A 26,501-nucleotide genomic window follows, 5' to 3' on the forward strand; every position below is an offset into this window, starting at 1 on the left:
GTGAGCAAACAAGTGCTTGTTGGGCTGCCCAGCTCTGCCCTTTCCTGTTTCCAGAGGAATATGACTTTTAGAGTTTTTTGAGAACCCAGGACTGAAATTATCTTTACTTCATAAATCTCCTGAATGTCTGGGTTCAGCATAAGCAAGAGCGTGTGGGTGGTAGGTCCGCTCCTGGAGTCCCCCCTTTGGGACCGTTGCCCGACCCCCTTGGGAAGGAATTTGATAAGGAGAGATGAGAAACTCTTAAAGCCAGTGGTTGAGAACGATTAAATACCTCAAAGCAGCTTGGGGGAAATTGGTAGTGATGGTTTGCCGGGAGCAGTGTTGCCAGATTCTTTGCAGCTCTGCGTGTAATAGTGGGATTAATCTGTTTTCCTCGTCTGTGAGTTACTAATTACTTAAAATTAACCCATCATTTTCTCACCATTTCATGCTGCATTGCTTGTTTGGAGTAAGGAAAGGTGAACTATTTGCAAGGAGAGGGCATCCTGTCACATCCCGTCGCCTGAGGGATGATGATCATCCCTCACACAAATGGTATTAAAAAACAACAGGAGAAATGGTAACTACTACATATAATCTTGCCCATCCAATGTGTTACTCAAAAGAGGATTTAGCTTTTATCAGCTGAAGCTGTTCCAAACATTCACGTTCGTAGCTCTGTTTGGTTTGTGAGTGCCCTCAGAAAATCTTCTGTTCAGCTGCGGCTTCAGGTATATCCTGAGATTTCCCTTGCTTGCTGTGTAATAAGTGGGAGAAGATTGTGTTGTAATTAGATGATTAATAAAAATAGCCCTGGAGCTTTACTATTTTTAGACTTCTTTAATATGTATGGTGTGGTCCTGCCCAGCAGAGTGCTGACAGAGTGGGAACTGAGGCGCGGGTGGTGCAGAAGATGAACTGGCTCTTGTAGGGTCACACACTGTGTGAAACAAGAGGTGCTTCCACGTGAAGGCAAAGGAAGAAGAGGATTTTATATTAGGCAAAACTGGTAACTGGAGTGACACCTGCAGCGCAGACTTGCCACATGTTTTCGACCTTAAAGCTGTGTGAAAAGACTCAGCGTTCCTGTAGATTGCTGCTTCTGGAGAAGCCAATCCCTGCTTTTGCTGTTCCCAGGACCTCCCTGACAAGGACCGATTTATCACTTCACGGCAGATGGAAAACTCTGGGTTGGGTCTCTGACCCTCGATGCGGCTCCCAGTGACCTGGCCGCTGTCTCGGGCAATCCCTGTCCCCTTCCAAACACGCCTTTTAAAACCTTCCGAGCCCCATATGTGGGACAAGGACGAGTCGCGACAGCTCCTAGAAAAAGCTCAAGCCACAAAAAATAAAAGGGCAATTTCTTTAGTAAGGAAAGAAGCACTCTGCAGAGTGTCTCCGTGTGTCTGGTGTGCAGGTGTGAAAATAATCAAAAGTGCTTGGAAGGAGCGAGAATTTAGGCAGAAACGTGTAGAGCAGCAAGGTGCCGTCATCGTGAAAGCCTGGCGGTTCCATTTATGAAGCAGCAGGCTAAGTCAAGTGGCTATAGATGCAATTAATGAATGTATTTTATATAAAGTTCCACTTTGGTACAGAAAGTGCAGAAGTACACTTTAAAATTAGATAAATAGATTATGGATTTTCAAAGCTGGTGCATTTCCCCAGTTTTAGGTGCTGCCTCTGTTCTCTTCAGAGTAATCCAGAATGCCCGTGGGAGGTTGAAAGCTGATTTTTTGCTTATTAATTGACGGATTACTGTTTTGTGTATATGTTTTTTTGTTAAAACTGGAAAAGGAGCCCCTCCAAGCATTTTTAAATTCAAAGAATAGAATAAATGCAGTAGTTTTTAATGGGAGATAATAATAAGCACATTAAATTTTGAAGATGCAGTTGTCCATGAGAAAGACCCCTTGGTGGATCTCTCTTAAGACAGGATCTCTGAAGTGAGCGTCCATACTACAGGTTTTCATCAGACTCTCAGACAAAATCTTAGCGCAGCCAAAGGTCTTTTCTCAGTTTTTGGGTTTTTTTTTCTTGATCATCTACTCAGTTGAGTTTATTAGTATTTGCATAAACTTAAGGTGACTGTAGCGCAAGCCATGCTAGACCTGTATGTACCGTATCGCATTGTGCACAGATAAATAAATCAGATTTTGGTGACATTCCAAATTCCAGTATCAACCTGAGCGTGGGGTGAGATCAAGCTCCGTGAAGGTAGACATCTCTCAGTGATCACAAGCTTAAGCATTTGACTGGCTTTTAGAATACCGATTTTAAGGAGATGTTTCAAATTTAAACTGCTTCGAGCATCACATAAACACATCCTTAAAAACTGCATAAAATCCAGCATTTTCTTTGAGCTGTGCCAAATCACTTCGATTTTTGTGATGGATTGCAAATTGTACAGGTGTGAATTACGTTCAAGGTAGGATGACTTCTAATCAATACGGTGACAATATTATCTTGTTTAATTTGTCTGATGGCAGTATTAAACATCAAATCAAGCTGTTTGTTATGTCAAAGGCGCGTGACGTATGGCAGAAATGAAAATTCACTCGAGGCCCCTTTTTTTTCTGTATTTCATCGCTTTGACAGGCCATCATGATTGGAGACGATATCGTGAATGATGTCGGAGGTGCCCAGCGGTGCGGGATGAGAGCCCTGCAAGTGCGGACGGGGAAGTACAGGTCAGTGCTCACCCGACACCCTCCACCCCCTGGAACGAGAGGAAATAACCATCGGTAACAATCTTTTGCATTTGCCTTTCTGCCGAGCGACGCCGCACTCTAATTTCCTCACAACATGTTCATTTCTGAAAGAAAAGGAGTCGAACCTGGTATGGATTCAAAGCATGAGAGCAGATTTCTTTCTGTTCCTTTCCCAGCTCTTTTCCCGTTCTGCTGTCAGTGTACACTTGTATTTGTTGTCTGAACAAACACCTCCCTGTGCAGCATTTAAGTTTAGGCAGATGATGACGTTTTCATTTGTAGAACGCAGTTCTGGGAAAAGACATATTGTCTTTGATCTATTGAAGAAATATTTTCTGTTAAATTACAGCTATATTTTTTTCATCACAGTGCATAGAACTGCTGTGTTTCTTGGGTCTTACTTTTTTTTTTTTTTTTGCTGCTGCACGAAAGCGGTGCACGCTTGATATAAGATGTGTCTGAAACTTCTAGCAAGGTTAGGATTCTAAAATTAGGCTGTCGACTCAGTGATCTCTGTGGGTCGTATCTCACAGCTTTATGAAGGACTCCATATGCCTGCTATTTCCTCCAGACGTGTCTTCGGCACTGAGATGTCTGAAATGCGAGAGCTGTTCCTCCACGTCTCGTCTTAGCCGAGCGCAGGCTTCTACAGGCTCACTCATCTCTTTCCTGTGACCCCCTCAAGCCCTTCTCCATGCAGGTGTCTCCATGATCTTGTGCTTTCATTGACCTAAGAGCTGCCTTCCTGGAGCTGCTGACAGGAGACCTGAGTGCACTTATAAACAGGGCATGGTCTAGGATTGACTGGTGGAGAGTGAAGCTGTTTGCTGATGCTCAGGCCGGTTTAGGGTTGAATTCAGCTCAGGGTGACTCTCCGAGCTCAGTGCAGACATTGGTCTCTACATCTAGCTCAAAATCTCCTCTGAACCATGTAGTAGGCATAGTTGAGCAACACCACCTGTCATTTAACATGGTTTATATTTTTACAGTTTTTCTTGATTTTCAAATACTAAGACTACACTGCAGCAAGCGAGGATGGTGCCTGCCACGGACCATCTGAAAAGTTTGTTAGTTTTCAAGTCAGTCTGTTTCTCAGTTTTCCTTTTAGTTTGTGTAGGGGGGTAAAATAATACCCAGTACCTTAATTCTAATGGACCAGTACATGGTGATTCCTGAGGAAAAAAAACAGACAGATGCAGGTGGATTGTGTTTTGTGTATTTTCGCACCTTTAAGATAGTACATCTCAAAATTAGCTATCTATCTGAATAAAGCTCAAAAAATCAAAGGGGTTAAAATAGTCAGTATGCATCTTGTGCTGTTGGAATTATTCATCTGTATAATCCCATTGATTTCCTGAAAGAGAAAATAAGGATTCAAGGGTTGTTTTTGCTCAGATATAAACAGGATCCCTTTGTGAATCCACATCCTGATGTCGCACAGATATGGGTGTCAGTGAAGGAGCTATCTCTGCACTTGAAGGTAAATTAGACCTTCTCCACTGAACAAATACCTCCTGTGACATACTTTGCCCATCATAAAATCTGCCACAGGTGGTGCTGCCTCCAAACCGTGCAGACAACCGACATAAACTGTGTATACACACACGTGCGTATAAATATGTATAATAATGTGCTGAAAAAACATTTTCTTAGGTCAAGTTTGAGTCATGATTTCAAAGCTAAAGGGGAGTCACCAGCTGCTCTAGATAGGAGGAAAAAAAGATTGTTTTCCACTGTTGTGTTTCCTGTTTCAGTGTGTGGTTGCTGTTATCTGAAATCAGGTTCCACTGTGTGGCAGTGGAACACAGAGGAGTGTCTCTGAACTGAGCAGGTGGTGCTAGTCCGAGTGAAATGAAATAGCTCTTGTTCGCCAAGAGAGGTCAGAAATGTATATATTTTTCAGAAGGGCAGCTTTAGTATATGTGGAAGATGAAAACACACAGTGAATGTTGAGAGAAGCGGGGAAAAAAGCAAGTGAAGGAAAGCTGACGGGCAAGCTGGAATAAAAATACCAGAAGATGGGATTATTGTGCCGTGGGTTTAGTGTAAAGCCTGCTGTGTAAGCCTGTGGTCCTGTTTCGCTGGCGCAGAGCTGTGTGCTACAGCCCAGTACCTCTGGATGGCACCGTTAGTACGTTCACTTCAGCATTAGCCACGTTTTCGGGACCTGCCCTGACAGCTGAGGCTGCTCCTGCAGAAGAAGCACAAAGATTTTGGTGTAGACTCCGAGTGCTGGTGCGGGGGAATTTCCCCAGGTTTCATTTAGGAGAGTCTTGCAGCTCTGGACATGGGTGATCACCGCAGCTGAGTTATCTTTGAGTAGTTTTTTTTCCGTTTCTGAGACAACAGCGGTGCCTCGCTTCCCCAAAACAGGTGCGGAGCTGATCCGAGGACACAGTAAAAAATAACAGAGGAACTATCCTGAGGAGTTGCTCCAGGAGCATTTCACAGCTTCCTCCTGGCTACGTGGAAATGACATTATTTGCACCAGTTATCCCAGTGAAGGCATTTTCCACGTTGTCCTGTAGGCCAAGGGATCCTGTTGTACCCCTCCACCTGCACCTAAATGCTGTCCCTGGCTGCAGACACTGTCACCTCCAGTGCCCAGGTGTGCATTGGGGCAGCTCTCCTTATTTCAGAGGTCGATGGAGTTTGTTTGCACGGTTTTGGGTTCTGCTGCCCACCAAGGGTTATGCACCGTAGCACAAGATGACACATAAGCCAAGGTTTACTGCACAGTTGTATTTCGGAAGGACTTCAGCGACCACACACAGGCTGCAGAGCAACTAGCTGCATCTTACTTGCTTTAATGAACCAGAAGAAAAAGTCCTCTTTGGTTCTGAAAGCCTTTTGTGGAAAGAACTGATCAAACTCCATTGTCTTGTGTCTTTTTGGATCTTTAAAGTTTAATGAAATTTGCGCAGCTGATTTCCTGTAGTACGACAAACTGCACATGTTCCTCATTCCTGCATTACTTCTTCTCTGAAGCATTTAATCCTCCATTAGGACTTAATCCCTGATGTCAAGCTCTTTCTCAGTAGCCAAACCAGGCACAGCATAGTTTAGACCGTGAAATGCGATAAATTGTAGCTGCAATGTGGAATAAAATTTCTGTTGTTGCAAGTCAAGAGGGCAGTGGGAAGGTGTAGGGATAAGAAGGTGTTTTGAGTTGACCTCAGCCAACGTGTTTTGCTGACGTGGGGCGAGTAGGTGGGTTGGCCAAGCAGAGCTGTAAAAGCCAAATGTGAAGGGTGAGTCTGGTCTGTAGGTTTGTCTGCTCCTGATTTTTCCCATCTACAAACCAGGTCATTACTGCAAACTCTCACCTGCCGAAAGAAGCAGCTCGTGTTAGGCTTTTCAGCATTGGGAAATCTGATTACGAAGTTTCTGCGCGCATCTGTGTGGAGGCGCTTCGTAGCCAAAATCTTTCCCATCTAGGGAAGAATGTGTGCCTGTCTTCCCGCACAGGGTATGTGCTAATTCCACTTGCAGCTAATTGGCCTTGACATCAAACCAATAATTTCCACCATAACTATTCATTCTGCAGTGCTGCGTAACTTCCTTGTTCCTCTTTGTGGCGTGCAAGTCAGAGCAGGGAAAAAATTACTTTGAGGCTTTTCCAGTTGTCTTCCCATGAAATCGGAAACAGCTTTCAGGTGCGTCCGTGCATCAAATTACAGGTGGTTCTTGGCAGGGTGGGTAGAATTACTTACCCCTTTCTCCTCATTGTTATTTACAAGCCTGGATTTGTAAGTAAAGCATTTCCCATCACTGATGGGCGGCGGTAGCTGGGAATATTTGTGGCAGGGGTACCCGCGGCCCCAGCTCGCCCACGGGCTCCAAAACTGTTTCAGAGCCTGGTAGTGTGGGTTCCTCCCCTCTCGGTGCCCTCATGAGGTTTTCTCTGTTTGGTTCGGGATTTATCTCATGGCCATGGCCAATACTGCAATATTCCTGAGCTGCCTTGTTACAGGCGTAAAGGATACCCGAGGGATGCAGGATAAAAGGATCAAGGCCCGTGAGAGCTGTCTCCTCTCTCCAGCTTTGCCACGGTTCTCCAGGAGAACTGGGTCAAGTCACTCCATGTTGCCGTTCTTCTGTTTCCCCACTTTATAATTATCCTCTGAGAATAATTATCCTGGCTTACTTAATAAAGCGGCTTGTTATCTGACTGAAGAAAACATAAAGAATTTGCACAGATCTATAGGAAATCAGCCTGTCTGAAGGAAAACGCAGATGTGGTGAAGGCAGAAGTTGTGACAGGAAAGAAGTCTTGTAGGCTGCCATCGTCACTGATTTAAGGATTGAGAAAAATGGGGTGGGTTGTTATAATAACTTCCTAAAGGAAATTATAATTCTTCAAAAATAATAATGATTCCATCCATAGGTAAATTCATGGCTGTCGCTGTGTTAGTAGATAAAAGCTCACAACACCTTTTGCAAGGAAATAGTCCCGTTTTACTGCTCTGCACAGAAGCAGCATCCCTCCACCCTTGCTTTCTTGCTCTCCTTGTTACTAACCACAGCCAAGATGAACAATTTTCTTAGTTTCTTCACATCTCCTGGGTCTTGATGGAGCACACCAGAGGTGTGTAACGAGAACGGGCAGGCAGAGGCACTCCCTTTGTGCTGAAACAGAATCAGAGGCATTTTGATGGCCTCACACTGCTGTTTCAAGTATGGAATGGGAAGACTTCCAACCCATATCTGCACTGTGAGAAGCTGTATTGTAATTCACGTTAGCTAAAGTCTTAAGCAATGTTTCTTAAACGCTGGTGTCAGCAAATCAGTTTTCATTTCAGCGTGAGAGCTGAGTGCAGCCAGTCCTAAGGCACAGCCTTAGTCACCTTTTATTGCACATTCAAGTCACAGTTTGCTCTGTCCACACAGGGATTTTCACGTGTGTTTATCGATTTCTTGACCACAATTTGGTTACTGTAATGTTTGAATCAGCTTTGTGGAGGAAATTCGGAGTCAATACTGCAGTGCCTGGGCATACGTTTACTCACCTGATGACAGCCTTAAATTTTCTCAGTATATTCAAGTGTCCAGACATGGAAATTACAGTTTTAGTATCTGGCGCTTTAGGAGTGAGTGGCCTATGAGAAGGTTTAAGTTCTTGCTGCCGTAGTATAGTGTTAAAACACAACCATCTGCTTTTCAGCACCGGGTACCGCCAATTGTGGTGCAAATTAATGAACTGCTTGGAAATACCTTACGGTTGAACTACAAGTGGTGAACTTGGGAAGCAGGAGATTTTACCCTCTAACTCTAAAGAATCATCTTTTCTGTATCTTGAGTATTTCTGTTTCCTTAACTGAACACACCCATGTGTTTACTTTCCAGTATAGTTACTATTTGATATTAGAAATACCAGCTGGACTGGATGATTGTTTTAGGTCCTTTTCAGCTGAAATATTCTATGAGTCCTATTCTATTCTATTCTATTCTATTCTAAATTCAGATTATACTTGAGCTGAAACACACCTAAAAGAAGGAAGGGCGAACAGAGAGTTCTGCTACATTGTAGCTAATATGTCAATTTAATTATCTTCAGTCTAAAAGAGAAATGGGAGGTTTGGGTTTGTTTTGTGGTTTTTGTTGTGTTTTTTTTTTATTAGAAGGTTAATTTATTCGTTGGTACCATAATAAACCTCACGGAAGCAGAGTGCTCAGGATGTAGCCATGCTAGGTTCTCTCTGTTTGCTCACATGCTGTTCTGACAAAATTTTTCTGAATATGAGAAAAGGGATCAGTCCGTGCTGAGTGTAGGGGCAAGGATAAATAGGGGAGGAAAAACACTGAGGAAAAGTGATATTACATAGCAGGCTTGACAGTTCTGCTCTCTACCTGCCGTAACAACTGACATTTCCGTAGCAGTCCCGCTCTGATCAGCTCTCAGCTCTCAAACACTTACGAAAGGAAGCAATCGGCACTTTGCGATAGCAGTGACCGCATCAGCTTGTGCTGCAGTTCTGCTTCCCTTCTTGCTTCACAGTCACACAATGCATGCAGGAGCAGAGGCAGCTGCCTTAAAGGTTTCCATTTCTCCTCTTCCAAAGTTGATTAATAAAGGGCTGAAAGAGGAGGAGGTGGTACCGGTATCTGCTACTAGAAGCAAGAGGCAGTGGGACCTGGGAGGGCACTTGGCCTCAGGTGGGTTGCACGTGTGGGACTAAAGCCCTTCCAGACTCTATCTGAGAAGCATCTAAAGCTAGTAGCAGTTTTACTTTCGTTCTCTTTTGCTCTGCTGCCTCAGTGTCTTGGTAGAACATGCTCTTCCAGCATGGGTTGGCACCCGACATGGCCGTGCATCTGCGTGAGTGACACCAGTACCCTTGGCAGCCTCTTGTCCAATGTGTTTGTGTTTCTCTCCTCCCTGTCGATACATAACTCATGAGCTGAGGTGATGCTGGCAGAAAAGGAAGCAGCTAAGGAGCTTTCCAAGGTTTCCACAGAGCGTGTTCATCTCCTGCACAGCACCTGCTGTCACTGCAGACCCTCGTGGCCTTCCCCACTCTGCCTGTCCAAGGGGACCTCAGGCTTTTGGGAGGACAAGCTCACCTCTAGCTCCTGCTAGACCCCCAGCCTCCCTCCCTGGTATTACCCTGAGCAGTGCAGTTTACGAGGTGGGACAGGTCCTTGCTTAGTTTTATCTTTAAGGTTCTTTTCTTGGCGCCAGCGTAAGGCTGCAGCAGAAAAATTCCCTGGTGAAGCAGACCTGGGAGCTGGCCGAGAGCAGCAGTGTTTCTCAACACTTGTCACTTGCAGAATGCTGAGCTGTATTAGCTTGTTCAACATTTGACAGCGATGATGAATACCATACCAATTGCTAACTACTTTATTTCCATAAAAATGCTAGTGAGAGCGTTGAAATGTGCTGCAGAAATGGCAGAGCTGGGACAGCTGCACAGTTGTGGTTTTGCTAGAGATTTCCTTTTTTTTTTTTTTTTAAAGCACAGGTTCCTCTTTTCTGCGTATTTTTTGCCCTGTAGTTAAATGTCATCCCAGCTTGCTTCGTGTATGGAGTCCTCTCAGCGCGGTGGAAGAGGAGACCGCTCTGATTGATAAAACCAAAGCCGAGCGTTGTTTTCCAAGGGAGAGAGAAGCAAAAAAGAGAGGAGCAGGCCAAGTCAGCTGCTGCTGTAAACTCCCTTGGAGCAAGTGGTTCAGTATCTGAAATCTAATCTTCTGGCTTGGGCTCTTGCTCTCAGTGTAAACATGCTGAGGAGCTGCGGTGCAGGAGCAGAACCTCGTGCCGGCACAAAACAGCCGAGTGTTCCTGTTTTACCGCTGCGCTGCGTGACCTGTGGATGCTGGGGGGTTGCCTGCAGACTCACCTAGTGGCATTTGGGTTTTTTTTTCCTCTAAGAGCGGGTCTAACCAACAAACTGCTGCCTAGTCCCTGGCATGTATTCTCCTTTTGAGATGCAGAGCGGGGCCCTGCGTTTACATCACTGCCTGCTCAAGCACGTTGCAGGGGAGCTGGGTGCTGAGGTGGGGTGTGCTTAGAGGACCACCAGCCGTCGTGGCTGGTCCCAGAGCCACGCAAGGACCCTTGCTGCTGGCACCTGGCTTTTCTGGCAGCCACAGAAGTGATGGGGACGAGTGTTGAGGTGTGTGGGAGCTGCCAGGCTGCTCAGCCCGAGGGAGCAGCTGCAAGACACGGAGACTGCTGCCCCTTGAGCTGCTTCTGCTGGGCTTGGGCTCGTGGCTGGTTTTCGTCCCTTTCAGGAGGCGTGATGTGACTTGCCCGGAGTTAAAAATAAAGCACCCGGCAGTGCCAGCTTCAGGTCTTCTGCATTGCTGGGGAACTCCGACGGCTCCGTATGTGAGTGCTCGTGTACAGCGCCGGGCAGTGCTCTTCACAGGGGGTGAGGACGGCTTGCAGCTGGTGTCGGGACGTGACTCATGTTCACACTTTGCCCTGAATCGATTACGATTCGTACTGGTCTGTGGTTTTCAGTCACTGTCAACAGCGTATACGGTTACACCTCAGCCCCGCGTGCTCGCGTTTTGCTGAAAGAGGAGCTTATTCAGCACATGGGGCCGATGCTGTTGCATGAGGTCTGCGTCCCGTGTCATGTTTTTAAACTTGAGCCATTGTCCTCCCTAAAAACAGGAGTAGGTCTCCGGCCCGTGGGGAGCAGGGCCGGGGAGCCCCTGGTGCCCATCGTGCAGCCACTGCCTCGTGCTGTTGCTCTTCGTGTCGACCTGCAGCTTGTCTCAAACGCTTTACCCTTTTCTTCTTAACTCCACTCTGACTGAGTCTAAAGCAGACGTGCATGATCAAATGGGTCTAATACTCTGCTAAATGCTGCTCCTGGTCCTTAAGCCCATTTCTCTGGGAGTAAAATTTCTGTGGAGCCTTCAGGGACTCATTCTGGTCATTTTGGAGGGTGATCTTGGCCATGTTTCTGGCATGTTACTTACAGAATCAGAGTTCTTTAGGCTGGAAAAGAACTTTAAGATCATGGGGTCCAACCTGTAACCACCACTTAACTGTGTCCCTAAGCACCACATTTACAACTCTTTTAAATACCTCGAGAAATGATGACTCCACGACTTCCCTGGGCAGCGCATTCCATCATGAAGTACAGTTTTTCTCCTTTAGAGTAGTTTTTATCCGTGTATCCATCTCCTACAGCCTACAGACAAAATAATAAGCCATGTACCCAACCTGCGGTCTTCTCATCATGGAGATTTCACTAAAAAAGAGCCTCCCCCAACAGAGGAATCTTTAAAAAACCTCTGTCGCCACAGGACCCTTGTTCTCCATCCTCCTCCCCGTGCCCAGTGACACAGCCAATTCCCAGTTTGTACTGGAGGGGGCATGTTTCTCGCCGGGCAGATTTCCAGCGGGGCAGCCAGCAGTGCTCCGAAGTGCCAGATCAAATTCAGCCCCTGATTTTGGATTTACAGATGCAGGTCGTGGAGGGTGGGAGGGAGGCTGAAGTTTTTATCTTGGCGTGAAGTCCCGGAGCACTGTGCTGAGCTGCCTTTAAAAGGGGCTCCTGTGCTGCAGAGCCCCTTCACCTGCCACAAAGCGGAGCTTTGTTCAAACCCCGGCTGGCGTTTGCGGTTAAATAACGAGAACTGTTCAGCTCGGCTGTTGGCTGCATGACACTGAAATCAGGCCTAAAAATAGGAGGATGTCTGACCCTTGAGTGAAGGGTTTTCACTCGTAACTCAGCCTGGCGCCCGCCCAGGGTGACATCATCTGGAAGGAGAAGTTGGAGAAAACTTCCAGATTTGTTGCTTTCGGCGCAGAAGTGCTAAACGAGGTGTCACAGGATAATCGGGTGGCATGTTCACTGTGGGCTTGAACGCAGGAGGAGGAAGGAATGGGGAGGAAAAGACCTGAAGATGGAGGAGAAGTTTCAGAGCTGCATCTTGGAAAAGGGTTTTGAGAGTGTTATCTATGTGTAACTCAAGGGGAGGTGGTAAGAACACAAAAGATCCCTTTCAGGAAGAGCCTGTCCCATAAATGTGACCGTTTTGTTCCCTTCTAGGTGTGCTAAAAGGTATTGGGCTGCAGTCAAGGTGATGGCCATCAGCCCACTCAGTGATATCTGCCTTGGCCTGGGCTAACCGTCAGGGATTTGATCCAAACCTGTGCTCAAGTAGGGTGGATCACTTTGCTATTGTTCTAAATCCAGATTGTTTGAACCCACTTCCTCGTATTTCTATGCTAAGCTGCTTTGTCTTCTTTAAAAATGACAGTGTGTGAAAAATTCAGTAGGCAGTTCTCCTCTGAAACTTGACATCTTTTTCCCTCTAGATGCTGCCAGGCAACTCCCGTGCTCGTCCTTTAACGAGGACACCTTTGTCTCGGCACTGATGAGTGCCTGCTGGAATTCGTAGCTCTTTTCAGATGGTGAGAGCTGAGTGTGATATTTAGGTGGGGTGTATCCATTATCTATTTTCCTTCTGCCTTTTAAATTCTCATTACATATTTATAATGCTGTTATAGCAAAGATGCCTAAAGCACAACCACGGGCAGTGTTTGGTCTCTGAGTCCCAAATGAAGCTGAAAAAAATTGCTGTTGCTGTGTAAACACTGTATCAAGAGCTGGTTTTGTGCATACTGCTCAGCATTTTTAACCAATGAGGATACCAAAAAGAAGGGAAGAGTTTTACTGTATCAATATCTAATCTAATATGAAACCAATCGATTTAGCTAGAAACTGAGAGAAGTGTTCAGGCATGCCAGCCCTTCCTGGGGTTTTCATGCTCTTAGCTCATCACAGCAGTGAAACTCGTCCTACAGACGAGCTGGTTTGCAGACATCTGCCACAGCAACAGGCGCAGACGAGCTGCTTTTCACTTCTCCAGCCTTTGGGTAGGATTTGTCTGACTAAGCAGGAGGATATTTCTGGTCGTCTGCTGGGAAATGACCAGCCTGCGGTTGCAAAGATGTTTTGTTAGCATCCACTGAGCCCAGGGAAGGCAGATGGTAGCCCAGACAGGGCCAGGAATTGACTTCCCATACTAGGGTTAAGTATACGGCCCAGAGAGGGACTTGGGCAGTTTTTCTGTGTTTCACCCATTTTTTTAATATGGAAGCTTGACTGAGAGATGAATCTCTGTTTGCAACCAGGCTGTGAAACTTCTTAGCTTTTGATCCCTGAATACTTCAGATTAAGTACAGCCTGACTGGAGTAACCGTGTGAAAGGCAGGGACCTAAGCCTAAACAGCTGGAATAAATCTCGTGTGCGCCAGCGGTGAATGCCAGTCCCGCTGTAGGTCGGCTGCTCCGTTACAGACCCATCGTTTCACACGGCATTAATGGAGCTGACATAAAGCGAGGCACACACTGGAAGAGCTGGCTTTTATTCCTGCAGACGGAGCTCTTTATTTTTCCTTGCTAGTTGAGATGTTCTAGCAAACACTCGACTTCCTTGTCATCTTCAAACTATGTAGAGAGGTGGGGAGTTGGCTTTGGCTGAAGCAAATGGACTTTTGCTTTGAAAAGTCCCTTCCTGCAGTTTTTGGCATGACTGACCACCCTGCTCTCAACAGTCCCTGAGCTTTTTGATGCAGTAGGTTTGTACAAAGCTGTATTTTTGTGCACATCAGCTTTTAAAGCCCTGGATAGCCGTCCTGGAGTTTCACATGCAGAGTTGGAGCTGGGTGCAGAGGACTTAAGAGGGGGGAGTGAGCTTGGGGGCTCTGACACGGCAGCCAGAGGTGCTGGCAGACACATGGTGATGGCCAGCCCCGCTGCACGTAGCACAAGATGTTGAATAACACTCAGATAAAATCGCCAAGTGTTAAAAAAAAAAGGTTGCAGCATGAATCTAACCATATTGTGCATTCCCTCGGAGGAGCTGTCCGTAATGAAATGTTCACATCCCCTTCCCCATGCCGAATCCCATCGCACAGAGCAGACACAGCCTCTACGTGAGGGGAGTTGCAGAGCAACTTTTCCCCCGCCCCAGTCACTGGTTCCCATGTGGGGTTTTCTACGGGGTCTTTCTGGCAGTTAAACACAAACATTAATGCATTTGTTTCCAGAGCAGAGCTTCGAGATCCTGCCTTAACTGCGCACACAGGGGCGAGAGGCGCGGAGGTGAAAACTAACGGAGTCAGTCACTCGCATGCTTGGTTTGAAAGTGCTTGAACATTATATGTAAAAATATGTTGGAGATGCTGCTTGGGGCATCTGTGTGGGCTCAGCCCTGCTGCAGATGGGCTCCCAGCTCGGAAAATCACAGTGCCTGGAGAAAAGCCTGGGCGTTACAGAGGAACAGCAGGGCTGGACACAGGGGGAATGCTCTCCTCTGCGGGGCAGCACTGGCCTTCCCCATCTGAAGAGCATCTCTGTCCCCCTTGATCAGGTGTGGGAGGTCTCCTTTGGGGCTGGCTCACGCTCTGCTAACAAGCAAGAGGACAGGTTTTGTCTGAGGACTCTGAGGCCAACTCCTGAGCGTACAAAGTGGGACCTCAGTTGAAAGGAAAGAAAAAACCCCACAAACCAACAACCAAACCTGTCTGCATTTAAATCAGCCTAATTAAAGCGGCTTTTTCCAGGAGCTGGCAGGCACGCTGGATTGCCTGCTCAAAGTGATTTGTGCAATTACCATCTTTTGTGTTTGTCCGGTGGGTTTTTTTCTGACCTCACTTGTTGCTCAGGGAAGATCACCTACGTGCAATATTTTAAGTTCGGAAGCAAGGGGAGAGATTCTCACCTGCCATAAGGAGTGGAGTAAAACGGCAGAGCTCTATTGATTGACACCTGCTAGAAGTAGCTTAGCAAGTGTAAAAGAGAAAAATGGTTTCTCCACCCATCTGGAACACATAGCATACATCAGGGGAAGGAGAGGCATTTGTGAGAGCGATTGCTTCATTTGTCAGTGTACAAGCTATTGAAAAGACTGGCTGTAGCTGGGATAATTATAACAGAGATTAGTCTTCTTGGAATGGAGAAGTAACGACAATCCTAATTTTACCAAATCCTCTGAAATTTACTGCCTGTTTATATAACACCCTGGACCCTTTCCTGCGGCAGAGGATCGTCCTGATTTATGGAGGTGCAGTGTAGTAATCTAAATACTTGGGAGTTTATCTGTGGGCTGCTCTGGTTATTTTCCCTGTCACCGTTGGGAGGCCGTGGGAAATAGGAATACGTACAGGAGCACAGAGAGACATAGCCCAAAAATCAGCTGGAGTCAGTCAAAACACTCTTCTTCCCCTTTGCTTTGCAGGCAGGATGTACCTGGCTCCCACAGGCAAATTTAACTGTTGGTGCTTTTGGGAAGGGAGGACAACGAAGCTCCTTCCATCCCTTCTTCAGGAGCTGCCTATTTTTTCTCTTCCTGGCTTATCTGTGGGGTTTTCCTGCACATAAGGAGAGGGGATATTTATTCAGAAATTCCCCGTGAGGTGAAGGTCATATCTGAAGTGCATGTTTGAATTGCAGAGCTGACTGCGTCTTCCCAATAACAAGCCGTGAATGTCACCTGTCCGTCCTAGAGCCTTACTGAAATTGAAAACCTCTGCTAGAATAGCAGCACAAGAAGGAAAATCCCTTTGGGCCAATACAGGCTTTGTTAAAACAGGAAGGTGATCCAGAATCTCCGAAAGTGAAGGCAGGCAGAGGAGCAGAGCTATGGGGCTGGAAGCCCTTTTGCTACCATCATCTAATATTAAAGGAAAAATGGCTGGACTAGGGTTTAGTAATTGTTGTAGGTCTTTTTTATAGCAAGTTCATAGCTGCTAGACCTGTCTGCATTTGTGGGTTTATGAACCAGGCTGCCTTTTGGCTGAATATTTACTCTTTTCTTACTACAGAGGTGAGCGTCTCGTTCCAGTCCAGCATGCCTTGCAGGAGTTGAAACACGTAGCCTTGATTTCCCGCTCGACTCTAAAGCACTGTGGGGTTTTAGAGTTGTTATAAGCACACAACAAAACCCAAAACAACAAATCCTGAAAGATGAAAATAATGGTCCAAAGAAGACAGAAGGAAAATTTCCTTGGACTCCTTCCAAGTCAGGGTTTTAGTCCAAGGGGTTTGGTAGCACTGCGAACCTTTGTGCTTCGAGACACAAGCCAAATTCTCACTAATAAAACTCAAAAGGCAATTTTCCTTCAGGCCACAAATGCTCGTATAAAATCTCCTACGTTTTCCTAAACCGCTGTCAGAAACTGGCCGCCGTTGGAAGTGGAATGTGCACAATTAGATCAGGCTGCCTGTCTGAACCGGCGTGGCCTTCCTCCGTGAGCCGGCAGGAGGGATGTGTTGTCACTGGCACTGAAGAAATCTTCGCATGTGCTTGGGGAAGATGATGGGAGGGTGGCACATTCCTATCCAAACCAGAGCTAGTACCCTCAGCGCCAGCTCTGCTCCACGTTCAACCCTTTCGTTGGTAGCTGAGAGCTGACAGCCTCTCCGAACCTTAGGAAATCAGAGAGACTTCCTGAGGTCTTTGTAGCTCACTGGTTTCCTGATGCAGCATGGGCAAAAAATAGGTGGATATCTAGCAGGAGAGGCAGGTTGAGGAGTGGCTCCTGGCGTTTGCTGCCAGCTTTGCAGAGAACGTGCCATCTCTACGTGGCAGCTCCATCAGGCTGCAGAGCCGTGTGCAGGTCCGGTCTCTGGGAGCCTTTCTCATCTCTCCTGAAGAGCTGAAAAAGTTCTTGCAGTTCCCACATGTATCCCTTTCTTCCTGTCTTTCTTTTTTTTATTATTACTTTTAAAACATTACATGTCCCAGTCACAAGAGACAGAGGCGTTCCTGAAATCCCAACCTGGGATCGCTTTCAGCTACAAAAAAAAGCTGTGGCAAGTCGAGAGGTGGCATCCCTGGCAACAGGGAGGCTGGATTAAATGATCTCCAAGGCCCCCTCCAGCCTAGGCTAGTCTATGGTTCTATGATTCTATGATTCTGTGATCTCATGATATCATCGCGATTACAAATGAAATTGTGCTACACACCCTGGAATATTCTTTGTGTCACATCTCAGGAGAGTGGGGGTTTTTTGTGGTGTAAGCACAGAGTTTCTCAGAAGTCGCTCTAAGAGGCTCTTAGAAAGTTTTGGGAAGCATGTTACAGGAGATGTTAAGTAGGGTGGTCGCAGAGGGGGAGATGGAGTAACCTCCTTGCCTTCCATCGGTGCCTCGGACCCCCCGTTCCAGCTGCAGCATGCATTACTTAGCCCAAAATTGCTTCTTCTGGCATCCGCACCCTCCCACATGCTTGTGTATTAGCATGGCCATTCCCAAGGGCTTTGTCCCCGCCAGAGCACAGCCTGTTACCAAAAGGAAAAGACAATTAAGAGGAAGCGGTGGAGTTTGCCATATAAACGTTTACAACTTACCCACGCTGAATAATAATGCAGAGCGCCGTTTTATCCAGACAGATGCTTCCTGGATCCAGAGGAGCCACTGGATCTGATGGGAATGGATAAATAGCTTTGCAGCTCCCAGTTCCTGCAGCTCGGGTCCCAGCGACCGTCCCTGCCTGGCTGTGGGTCACTGCGTGGGGTGACTACATCAGGAGGCTCAGGGAGACTCAGAAATCATCTTGGGGTGGCCCTAGGCAAACCAAGATGATTGAGAACTTCCCTCAGTCCCCTCTCTGGCGCCGGCGTTGTGCCCACACGTGGCCTTCTGCCCTCCTGCTGCTGCACAGGTTGAAGTTGGTGAGCAGGGACCTCCTTGCTGCTGGTGGCTGATCCCTTCTGCATGGTGTGGGGACATCTCACAGGCATCCCCTCCCAGGAAAAGCCAGGATCTTCTGAGCAGGATGCTGTAAGCCCCAGCACCTCGATGACGGGCTGTGTTGAGCCTCCTGACTTTATCTGAGGAGTGAGGCTGTGCTGTGAGCTTGAGGGAAAGGGGTAGGGAGAGGTTTAGGGGAACAGCAAACCAAACCCTGGTGGGCTCTGGAAGTGGATCTGGAGCTGAAAGCAGAGAGCTAGGCCAGCCCAACCTGTGCTCCAGGGCCCCCTTACCTCCCAGCAAAACCCACACACAGCCAGGTGGGTTATATCCAAGGAAAAACATACAGAAGAGCTGCTGTGCTTGTTCTAGCTCGCATGCACTGGTGTTTTCTGCATGGAAAAGCCCACGGTCCTGTGAGAGTGGCTGGGCAGAAACCCCCACAGCCCTCTGCAAGGGCACTGCCAAAAGTGGAAACATGAAAAAACTTCTATACAAGAGTAACTGGCTGTGCCCTTCTCCCTCCTGCCTCACCTTTTCAGTGCTCACTAACTCGACGACTAACTCTTCTCCTCTGAGGCAGCCTGGCAGGCGGCATTGACAGGACCAGCCACCGGACTGGTAGGAGGTGGCAAGAAACAAAAAGCAACCAAGAATGCTGCTCTCTTGCCTGAATATTTCTGTGTTGGATGGGAGGGCAGTGATACGGTATTTGGCTGGGACTGATCCACGTTCAGCGCCGTTTCGGACGCTTAGCAAGCTCACTGGGTCCCAGGTGGCCATCATCTGGAAAGTGGCCGATTGCCAAGTAAATCCAGGAGCTGCTATCTTTATAGGAAACTCCTAGAAGATTGACTAGGCAGTAAAACAACAGTTTTCTGTAGCAATTATTCTGTGGGGAGTTCGGCCAGATCTCTGCGTTGCAAATGTATAGGACATGTGCCTATAGAAATCCTTGAGAGCACAACAGAATTTAATCAAACCCATTTGTTTGTGTGGAGAGTCAGCCCAGATCTCTGTGGCAGACGTCTAGGGAAGGCTGGAGGCAGCATAACCTGTTAAATAAAGATATGTGTGGCCCCGTGAACAGAATGCACCAGATCTGCCTTTTTTTTCCCTTCAGTCAGCCGTTTCTCTTACTGCATTCAGTCTCTGCTCATCCTTTTGTTTTCCTTCATTTTTTTTCCCCCTTTACTGTCTCTATTCCCCAGGTTCCTATTTTTATTTCTCTCTTTCTTTATGTGTCTGCCTTCCTTTCTTCTTATATTTCATTCTGTGCTGGGAGGCCAGAAGAGGTGATTGCATATGACGGGGCTGTCCCCCCTGAAGCCTGGGACTGGGTGGGAGCATGAAGGTGCTGGGGGTCGTGGTACGGTCCCACTGCTGCCCCGAGGATGCTGCAACGTCCCTTTGGGTGCCCGTGGCAGAGAACTGCTCTGAAGGCTGCAGAATGAGCTCCTGCCAGCAACTGGTGCCCTCCACAGAGGTTGGTCCTGGCGTTGAAGTCACATCCTACCCTAAATGAGTCCCTAATGTTGTTTTAAGGGTTTTTATTTGCAAAGAAGTGACTTTTCTCAGGCGTGCTTGTTGTTCCCTTTGAAAACTCGGTTTTGCTGTGCGTCCAAGCTGTGCATGAGCAGCAAATAGTGATAAAGAACAACCTATTGGCACGGTAATGCACGGGCCAGCTGGTTGGATTGTGTGTTTATTGGATCGGAGATACAGGCAACGTGGAAATATGAAGATCTGCTGGCAGCTTAGGCTTCTCCTCTGTCTCGCTCGGCCTGCTGCCCATACAAATAACATGGAAGTTCCGTGTAATTACAGGAGATTTGAGAAAAGTTTGTCCTCTGGGTTTATCTGTTCCGAGTTTTCATTTTGCATCCCAACCCCGCGTTGTTTGCCATCACTTTTACTGCTTCCCCTGGGTAGCTAATTCTTTTCCTTCCTTTATTTTCTGGAAATTTTCAGCGAGAGGAAAGAGGACTTTTCCAAAGGCACAGCACCGTGTGACTGTAAAACCACACAGGAGGGCTTGGGGAGGGATATATACACCCCAGAGTGGCCAGACTCTTCTGGAGAAAACTCTCTGGAAAGCCACGTGGCTGTCGCTGTGTTGTCAAGCTCGTTTCATAAGACAGTGTGGGAGAAATGTCCCTTTTACTGAGATTGTGTGCCCGCTATCCAAGTCAATGCTGGCTCCACATCCAGAGCGAGCACATGCCATGGAGTTGGGATGCTTGGCAGGGATTTCCTCTCTGCAAATTGTAATTACTGGGACAGAAAAAACAACCCTGGGCCAGTCTTGTTCTTATCGGCTGTGACTCTTAAAGAAAAGGCAAAAAAACCCTTGAAAAATGTCCCCAGCAGATTAAATATGGCGTATAACACCTTCCTAAAATAGCTAGGACTCAAAAAAGCATCCCAGTGTTGTTTCTTTGTCTTGCAGAGTGTTTGTATAAAGCATAATCCAGTAATTTGGGTGCTGCAGACAGCGGCAGGGCTCTTACAGACTGTGGCATCTGACCGTCATGTTAGGAGGGAAACAGCATCAGCATCAGAAAAATTGAATTGAAATGTAACGTAAGCGCATAAACGAGCCTTGCTCTCCCTATAATAAGCCCGTTTGGTGCACTGAAGAGCATGTTGGGTGGGGAGTAAAACCTCGCCGGCACTGTGGAGTGACTTGATGAAGTTTGGTCCGCCCTCATGGGAAAATCCCACGGATTTCAGACATACCGTCCAAATCTTGCTTCTCTTGTCAGTCGTGGGCAAACGGCCCAGCTTTGTCTGGTTTCAGAGACTAGCACCCACGCTAGGCTGTAGCTGGAAGTGAAGGAAACCCTTTCTCCCTTAAGTGGCTGCTCTGTGCCTCCTCTCCACCTCCTAGCAGGGCTGTAATCTCCTGTAGATCGCCCCTCAGAGCCAGGGACCCTCGTCCTTGCCCTCCTTTCCCCTGGTAAGGCTCATGCCTTGAGCTCTGCCTTCATGGCTGGTTTTTATGGACAGGACCAGCACGCTACATCTCTGAAAACGTGGGCTGGTTTGTTGGAAGCCCCACTGCCTCTGTGGGTCCTGCGGAACATCCCTTTAGCTGGGCGGCCTTTCTGAGCCTCTTTGAGCCTCCTTTCATCAGAGAAAGCAGTAATTTATCTCAGGCAAAGCTGCAGATCCCAGGTCATGGAGCCACCTTTCCAGTAGATGGCATCAAAGACAGTCCCATTTCCCCAACAGTGATGGAGCAGCTGTTCCTTAGCAAAATAAAAAAAAAAGGAAAAAAAATAAAGCAAGCTCCTTAAATCAAATGAACCTTAAAAAAAGCAAGCCAAGCATCACTTTTCTTTTGCTTTGGCGTTGGTTGACGTGACCCATGTTATATGCCAACGTGGGGCCTGGTTTTCCACCCAGCAGCGGGAACTGGATGACTGCTGCTGCTCCCTGCCTTTAGCTCACGTTCAACTGTTCAACCGTAATCTCACCTGGAAAACACATTGAAAATGCACTGATGAAAAACCATTATAATCTTTCAGGTGCAATTTTGATGTCTGAATTTAGTTTACTTTTTATACATGCACCTAATTTTTGTATACGCAGTGCCCCGCGTAGTAGGAAGATTAAAGGCATTTCATCTCATTTTTCTTTCTTTCTTTCTAAACCATGAATAGACCTGCTAGTTGTTGGAGGTCATTGACCTACTGGACGTGAAGAAATCCCTCTTCTCAACTCCAACCTGTAGGAATTTCTGTGATCAGCAGCTTTAGCACACTGGGAGACTCCACTGACACATCACATTTGAAAATTTAATCACTGACTCACCATTATTTCTGTTCCCTTTGGAAGCGTTTTCAAAATCTGCTTCCCTACGCTAACAGAAGGAGGTCAGGAGGGGCAGGTGGGTATGCAGTGAAGTTTGGGAGGAGGGAATGTACATTTAGTTTTTATTTTTAAACTTAGACCCCAGTGACTTGTAAATGTAGCAGTTGTACTCTGCCCTTCGGAAGTGTATTTAAGCTGCCTCCCAGTGTTCGCAGTAGCCAGTAGACTTAGCAGGATTTTATGGATCTATTTGCAATTAAAAGGAAAGAGCTGGAATTTCTTCCTGCTGGGTTCGTCAGTCCCTTTGTTACGGGTCCTCCCGTACCCTGGGAATGAGCTGAGCAGAGCTTGAGGAACAGGCGTTGTGGGGAGAGGGGGGAATAGAAGAATGAGGTTGAAAGAAAACCAACCTAATGCTTTCCAAAAACGTGTCTGGGACCATCTAGGTGTTATCCTTGGTTACAAGAGCTGAAAAGCTGTGAAGAGTGCTTGAAAAGAGAGACAAGAGGGACCTCTCCAGCTGACATAACATGGTGCGTAAAGACTTGGTAGGCACCTAAAGTCTGTTAGAACTTTTTGTTGAGAAGGGACAGGTGAGCATGCTTTCGGAACGCCCCTGTGCAACGATAAAACCCTCCGTCCCAAGCATATTCCTCATTTGCAGCTTCGGGAGGATTTATTTGCACAACAAAATGACCCACTCGGCACCACCTGGGGACTTCACCCTGGTGACCAGTCCCCAGCCCTTAGCCCTCGCCTGCAGTCCCAGGAGACAGGCAGAATTTGGCTTTGCACGCGCTGAGGAATGAACGAATAAATAAATAATCCTTCCTGGCCTATGCAATTCACCATTTATAGTCATGCAACAAAATCCTGCATTCTGGTTTTCCGAGAGCTGGGAGCAGGGAGAGGGGGATCCTCTCCATCCCCGCGAGGGAAACCTTGTGCCGGGCACAGGGCAAAGTCTATCTGGTGGGAAAAGCTAAAAGGGGCCTGTGCTCTGCAAATAGCAGCTCCATTTTCGGTTATCCTTGTCTGGTTTCCACGTTGTTCATATATATATATGTGAACAGAAAGGCTGGAAGGGCTGATGCTCTGTAAGGGCAGCAAGGGAGTCTGTTATTTGTCTCACAAAAAGATTCGGCCGCTGTCTTACGGACGGGTTTGGACATTGGTTTCGGGGAAGTCTGGAAAATTCACTTTCTTGTTTCAGCGAAGGCAGCACATTACCTGAAATGATGCTGCTTTACAACCTAACTTGAGCAACTTGCCCTGAGTTTCAGATTTTGCAGAAGCTCTCTCTGCAGCGAGGGGCAGGCAGTGGTGCAGAGCCAGGCAGTTTGTGACCGGGTGTTGAGAGCACAGGGACATGTGGGGACAGAGATGTGCCACAGCCGTGCTCAGAGAGGTTACATCTCCCTTCTTGCACGCGTTATAAAAAGTCAGAGGTTTGTTATGAGGGGCTGGGATGATCCTGCTCACTTAGCTTCATGTAAACTTTTCAAAAATAACATTTGATTTCATCGTTTTAATAAAAGAAACATAAAATCCCATTCCTGTTTCACAGATACTTGACACTAGAAAGAGGAGCTCATTTTAGCTGTAGTTGCTCTTTGGGGTATGTACATGTGCCCAGGTTCAGCTCAAGTGGATTTCCTTTTCTTTTCTTTTCTTTGTTCTGTTTTTTCTATTTTTTTTTTAATATCCAGTTTATGGGGCTGTGAAAACAGCCATCCATGGTTGCTGCAGTTCTGTTAAACAGTTTAAGATATTTTCCAGCTCATCTGTTTTCAGTGAAGCACTTAAGCATGTGCTCAGCTTTAACAGAGCCTTAATCTTGTCCCTTAAGATAAGGACAAGTTCAAGTACCTTGTTGAAAAAGGAAAGATTTGCTCAATCTGTGCAAGGTTCAATGTTCTCCATAAGTCCCTGAGATAGCCATAATACAGAATAAATTTGTCTGCCTCTGCTTGGTTCTCAGCATAATCCACTGGTAGTACAAAATGCAATTAGCAAGTAAGGGCTTCACTCTAAATCGTTTTTTCCTGTCCTCTGCTCCAGAGCTGGAGCCGAGAAAGGTCTCAGGGAAGAGATGGAGGCTGGTAGCAGAGCTGTTGAATGCACGTCCCCGCTCCCTGCTGGGCTCCTGGAGGCTATGTGTTGGGAAATCGGGTGGCTTTAGCCCTGAGAGGGGTGTTACCACCCTTTTGAATAGCCCGCATCACTGTTTTCCTACAAAAACCGATGGGAGGCTCTTTATGTAAAACCAGAATTGCATGAAAATTAGCTGGGGCTGGTGAAGTAGCATCTGTGTTATCTTTTTCTTAACCCCGCTTTATCTGCCCTCATCTCCACACGTAAATCCTGTCGCTAATGGGATTTATTCCGCAGAAGCCTCAGAACCAAATTCTGTGGCTTTCGGAGGAGCGTATAGCTTAGTTTTCTCACTAAATCCTATCACTTCTATTCAGGTTGTTTCGTTGCAGCGTGCTCCTGTGCTCGTGTGCCTGCTAACTTCCCTACTCCTCGCCTGTGTTCTTTAGCAGGGTTTGCATACACAGAAATACGGACTCGGGTGTGTTTGGGCTTTCCCTCTCTTCAAGCCTTTGGCGTGTTTGTTTTCTCTGTGAAGAGGCAGAGCTGCTTTGTACCGTCACTTAAAGCTTTTGTCCCAACCCTCTGGTGTTGGAGTTCAAGCTCCTCCCCAGCTGTGCGTCCCGTTGTCAGCTTTCTCCCCACCGTGCCTGTCCCTCGGCTCCTGACGAACTGCATTTCAAAATCGAGGCACCGGTGTGGAGGGGATCTCTGCAGTGGGGCATTGCCAGCCTGGGCCTCTCTGATGGAGCAGCGGGACTTTTTTGTCTATTCTTCCTAACAGCTGCCAGACATTTCTGATTCTGACCATTGCTGTCCTGCTGTCCTGTCGTTGTGCTTGAGTTCGATTGGATCATCTTCTCCTTAACCCCATCTTTTGTTCACAACGAATTGGCAGGGTGTTTAGTTGTTTGGACGTGGCTACCTCTGGCTGCAGGCTCAGTTCTTTGCAGGCTGTGAGCGTGAGTGATGTTACCTTATGCTAATGAGTTCACGTTAGAGCATCTTCTGTTCCTCCAGCTCTTGGCAACCTAATAGGCACGTAATTAGGTTTACTCCCCGTAGTATTCCCCTCTCTGCTCAGTCGATTGGGTATCTCTCTTCTCAGAGGCGATGGTTGCGATGCAGTCCCCACTGGGCTCAAAGCCTCTCTGCCTTGCTTGTAAACTCACACCATGGACTTGTAACATCAGGTAAGCAAGGCTTTCGGATCAACTTCCAAATTCCACTGTCAAGTCTCCTCCCTTTATTAAGGCAGGTGTGCACAGTCAAGGACTCAGTTTATAGGGTAAACACCAGTTAACGTGGCTGGTTAAGGCTGTCTAAAATGAGATTATCCCAGAACTGAAAGACTCCCGGCTGTCGTGACACTACCGTGGCAGGGCTCAGCAGCGGTAGAGCGGTGATAGGGTTGAGAAGACCTCTGCTGAGCCCAAACTCTCCACAGGGATGGTGATTTGGGTTGAGAGGGGTGACCAGAGCGGTCACAAAAACACTAATGAGCTGCTGTATTGCAGTGTGGGGGAAGACATACACATGCCTGTGGTGTTGTAGGTGCTGTGGCACCAAGACCAGAGGGGTTTGCACCGACAGACTTGTTACAACAAGTCGCGCATCTCCGCCATGTGTTGGAGGCGAGGTGTTGCTGCGTGGCTGTGCTGAGCACGCTTTCCTTCGAGCATGACCCAGATGAGATATTTTGATGGCAGGAAGCCTTTGGTTCAGCCTGGTCTAAGTGTCACCCCGCATGCTGCTTTGTGACACCTTGACTCATAACCACAAGCTCTTCCTGAGCTCGCACATTTTCCTCCCTAGCCCTGCCCTTGAGCAGCTGCTGCTCTCACAGAGCCTCTCCACTGCTCTTCAAGGCCAGGAGACCGGGTGGGAGCAGCACATTTCCAGTTCTCCCTGCAGCTCCGTCTGTCTGTCCGGGGGAAGCCAGGATAGAGAGCAGATTTCTTCCCCCAGCTGCGTTCCAGCCCGGCACGATTCTGCTGTTCAACAGTGCGTTGGGTCTGACAGCGCTGGGGCAACTGGAGCAATGACACCAGCTGGGCTGTTTCTCAAAAACCAAGTTCTGGCACTGAATTTTAAATAAATGATGCACCAGTGCTTTAACTGTCTAAGCCTGCCCAGCGGTTTTGGGATCTTGCTCCCCTTTGGAGGTAAGTTTGCATTTGCCCTGTGCCCTTCCAAACATCTCCATGTGGTTTAGAAGCACAGCTTTTGCAGGAAGGGTTGCTGAATACAGGCAAATGTAATACCTAGGAGAAAAAGGCCACATTAAAATATTTGGTGGTTGGAGAGGCTACAGGAATTGTGACTTTTTGATTTTGCAGATGTGTCGCTTCTGCTAGGAGCTATGTGGAGACATCACCTACAGCAAATGGCTTTCTCCTGCCTCAGGCAGCCTCAGGAAAAGAAGGAAAGGGCTGGGTGTTTTGTCTTAAAGAAGCGTAGAAACAGGTGCTGCCAAAGGAGTGGAAGAAATTAAGTCCAGCGCTTTCCAGGGAGAATGTCCTGTTTCCAATCTCCTCTTCATTTGGCATTAAAAAGTTGCATTAAAGTAGGTCAGTTCCTCCCAGGGCTGCAAAAGCAAGAGGCGGAGCCGTAGCAGCGCAGGCAAGAGCTACAAGCCCTTCCCCTCTCTCGGTCCTGACCTCCAGGGCTCCTGGCATTTCAACCCTGTGATCTCTTGAGCTCTGCTTTACTTTTCTGATCAGAGCTTTGCTTGGCC

General features: G+C 47.3%; 1 protein-coding gene across 1 annotated transcript in view; it reads left to right on the plus strand.

The window, feature by feature from the left end:
• The window catches only part of LHPP (phospholysine phosphohistidine inorganic pyrophosphate phosphatase), a gene marked incomplete at its 5' end in the record, with an annotated part of 67,660 nt that overhangs the window by 10,886 nt on the left and 30,273 nt on the right, over positions 1–26,501 (plus strand). Inside the window, one exon of the mRNA XM_009878149.1 lies at positions 2,578–2,669. Within this exon, the coding sequence (XP_009876451.1) occupies positions 2,578–2,669 (92 nt within the window). The remainder of the gene's footprint in view (positions 1–2,577; positions 2,670–26,501) is intronic.

This window comes from Apaloderma vittatum, unplaced genomic scaffold, assembly GCF_000703405.1.
Source record: "Apaloderma vittatum isolate BGI_N311 unplaced genomic scaffold, ASM70340v1 scaffold2910, whole genome shotgun sequence".
In the NCBI taxonomy this organism is placed as follows: Eukaryota; Metazoa; Chordata; class Aves; order Trogoniformes; family Trogonidae; genus Apaloderma; species Apaloderma vittatum.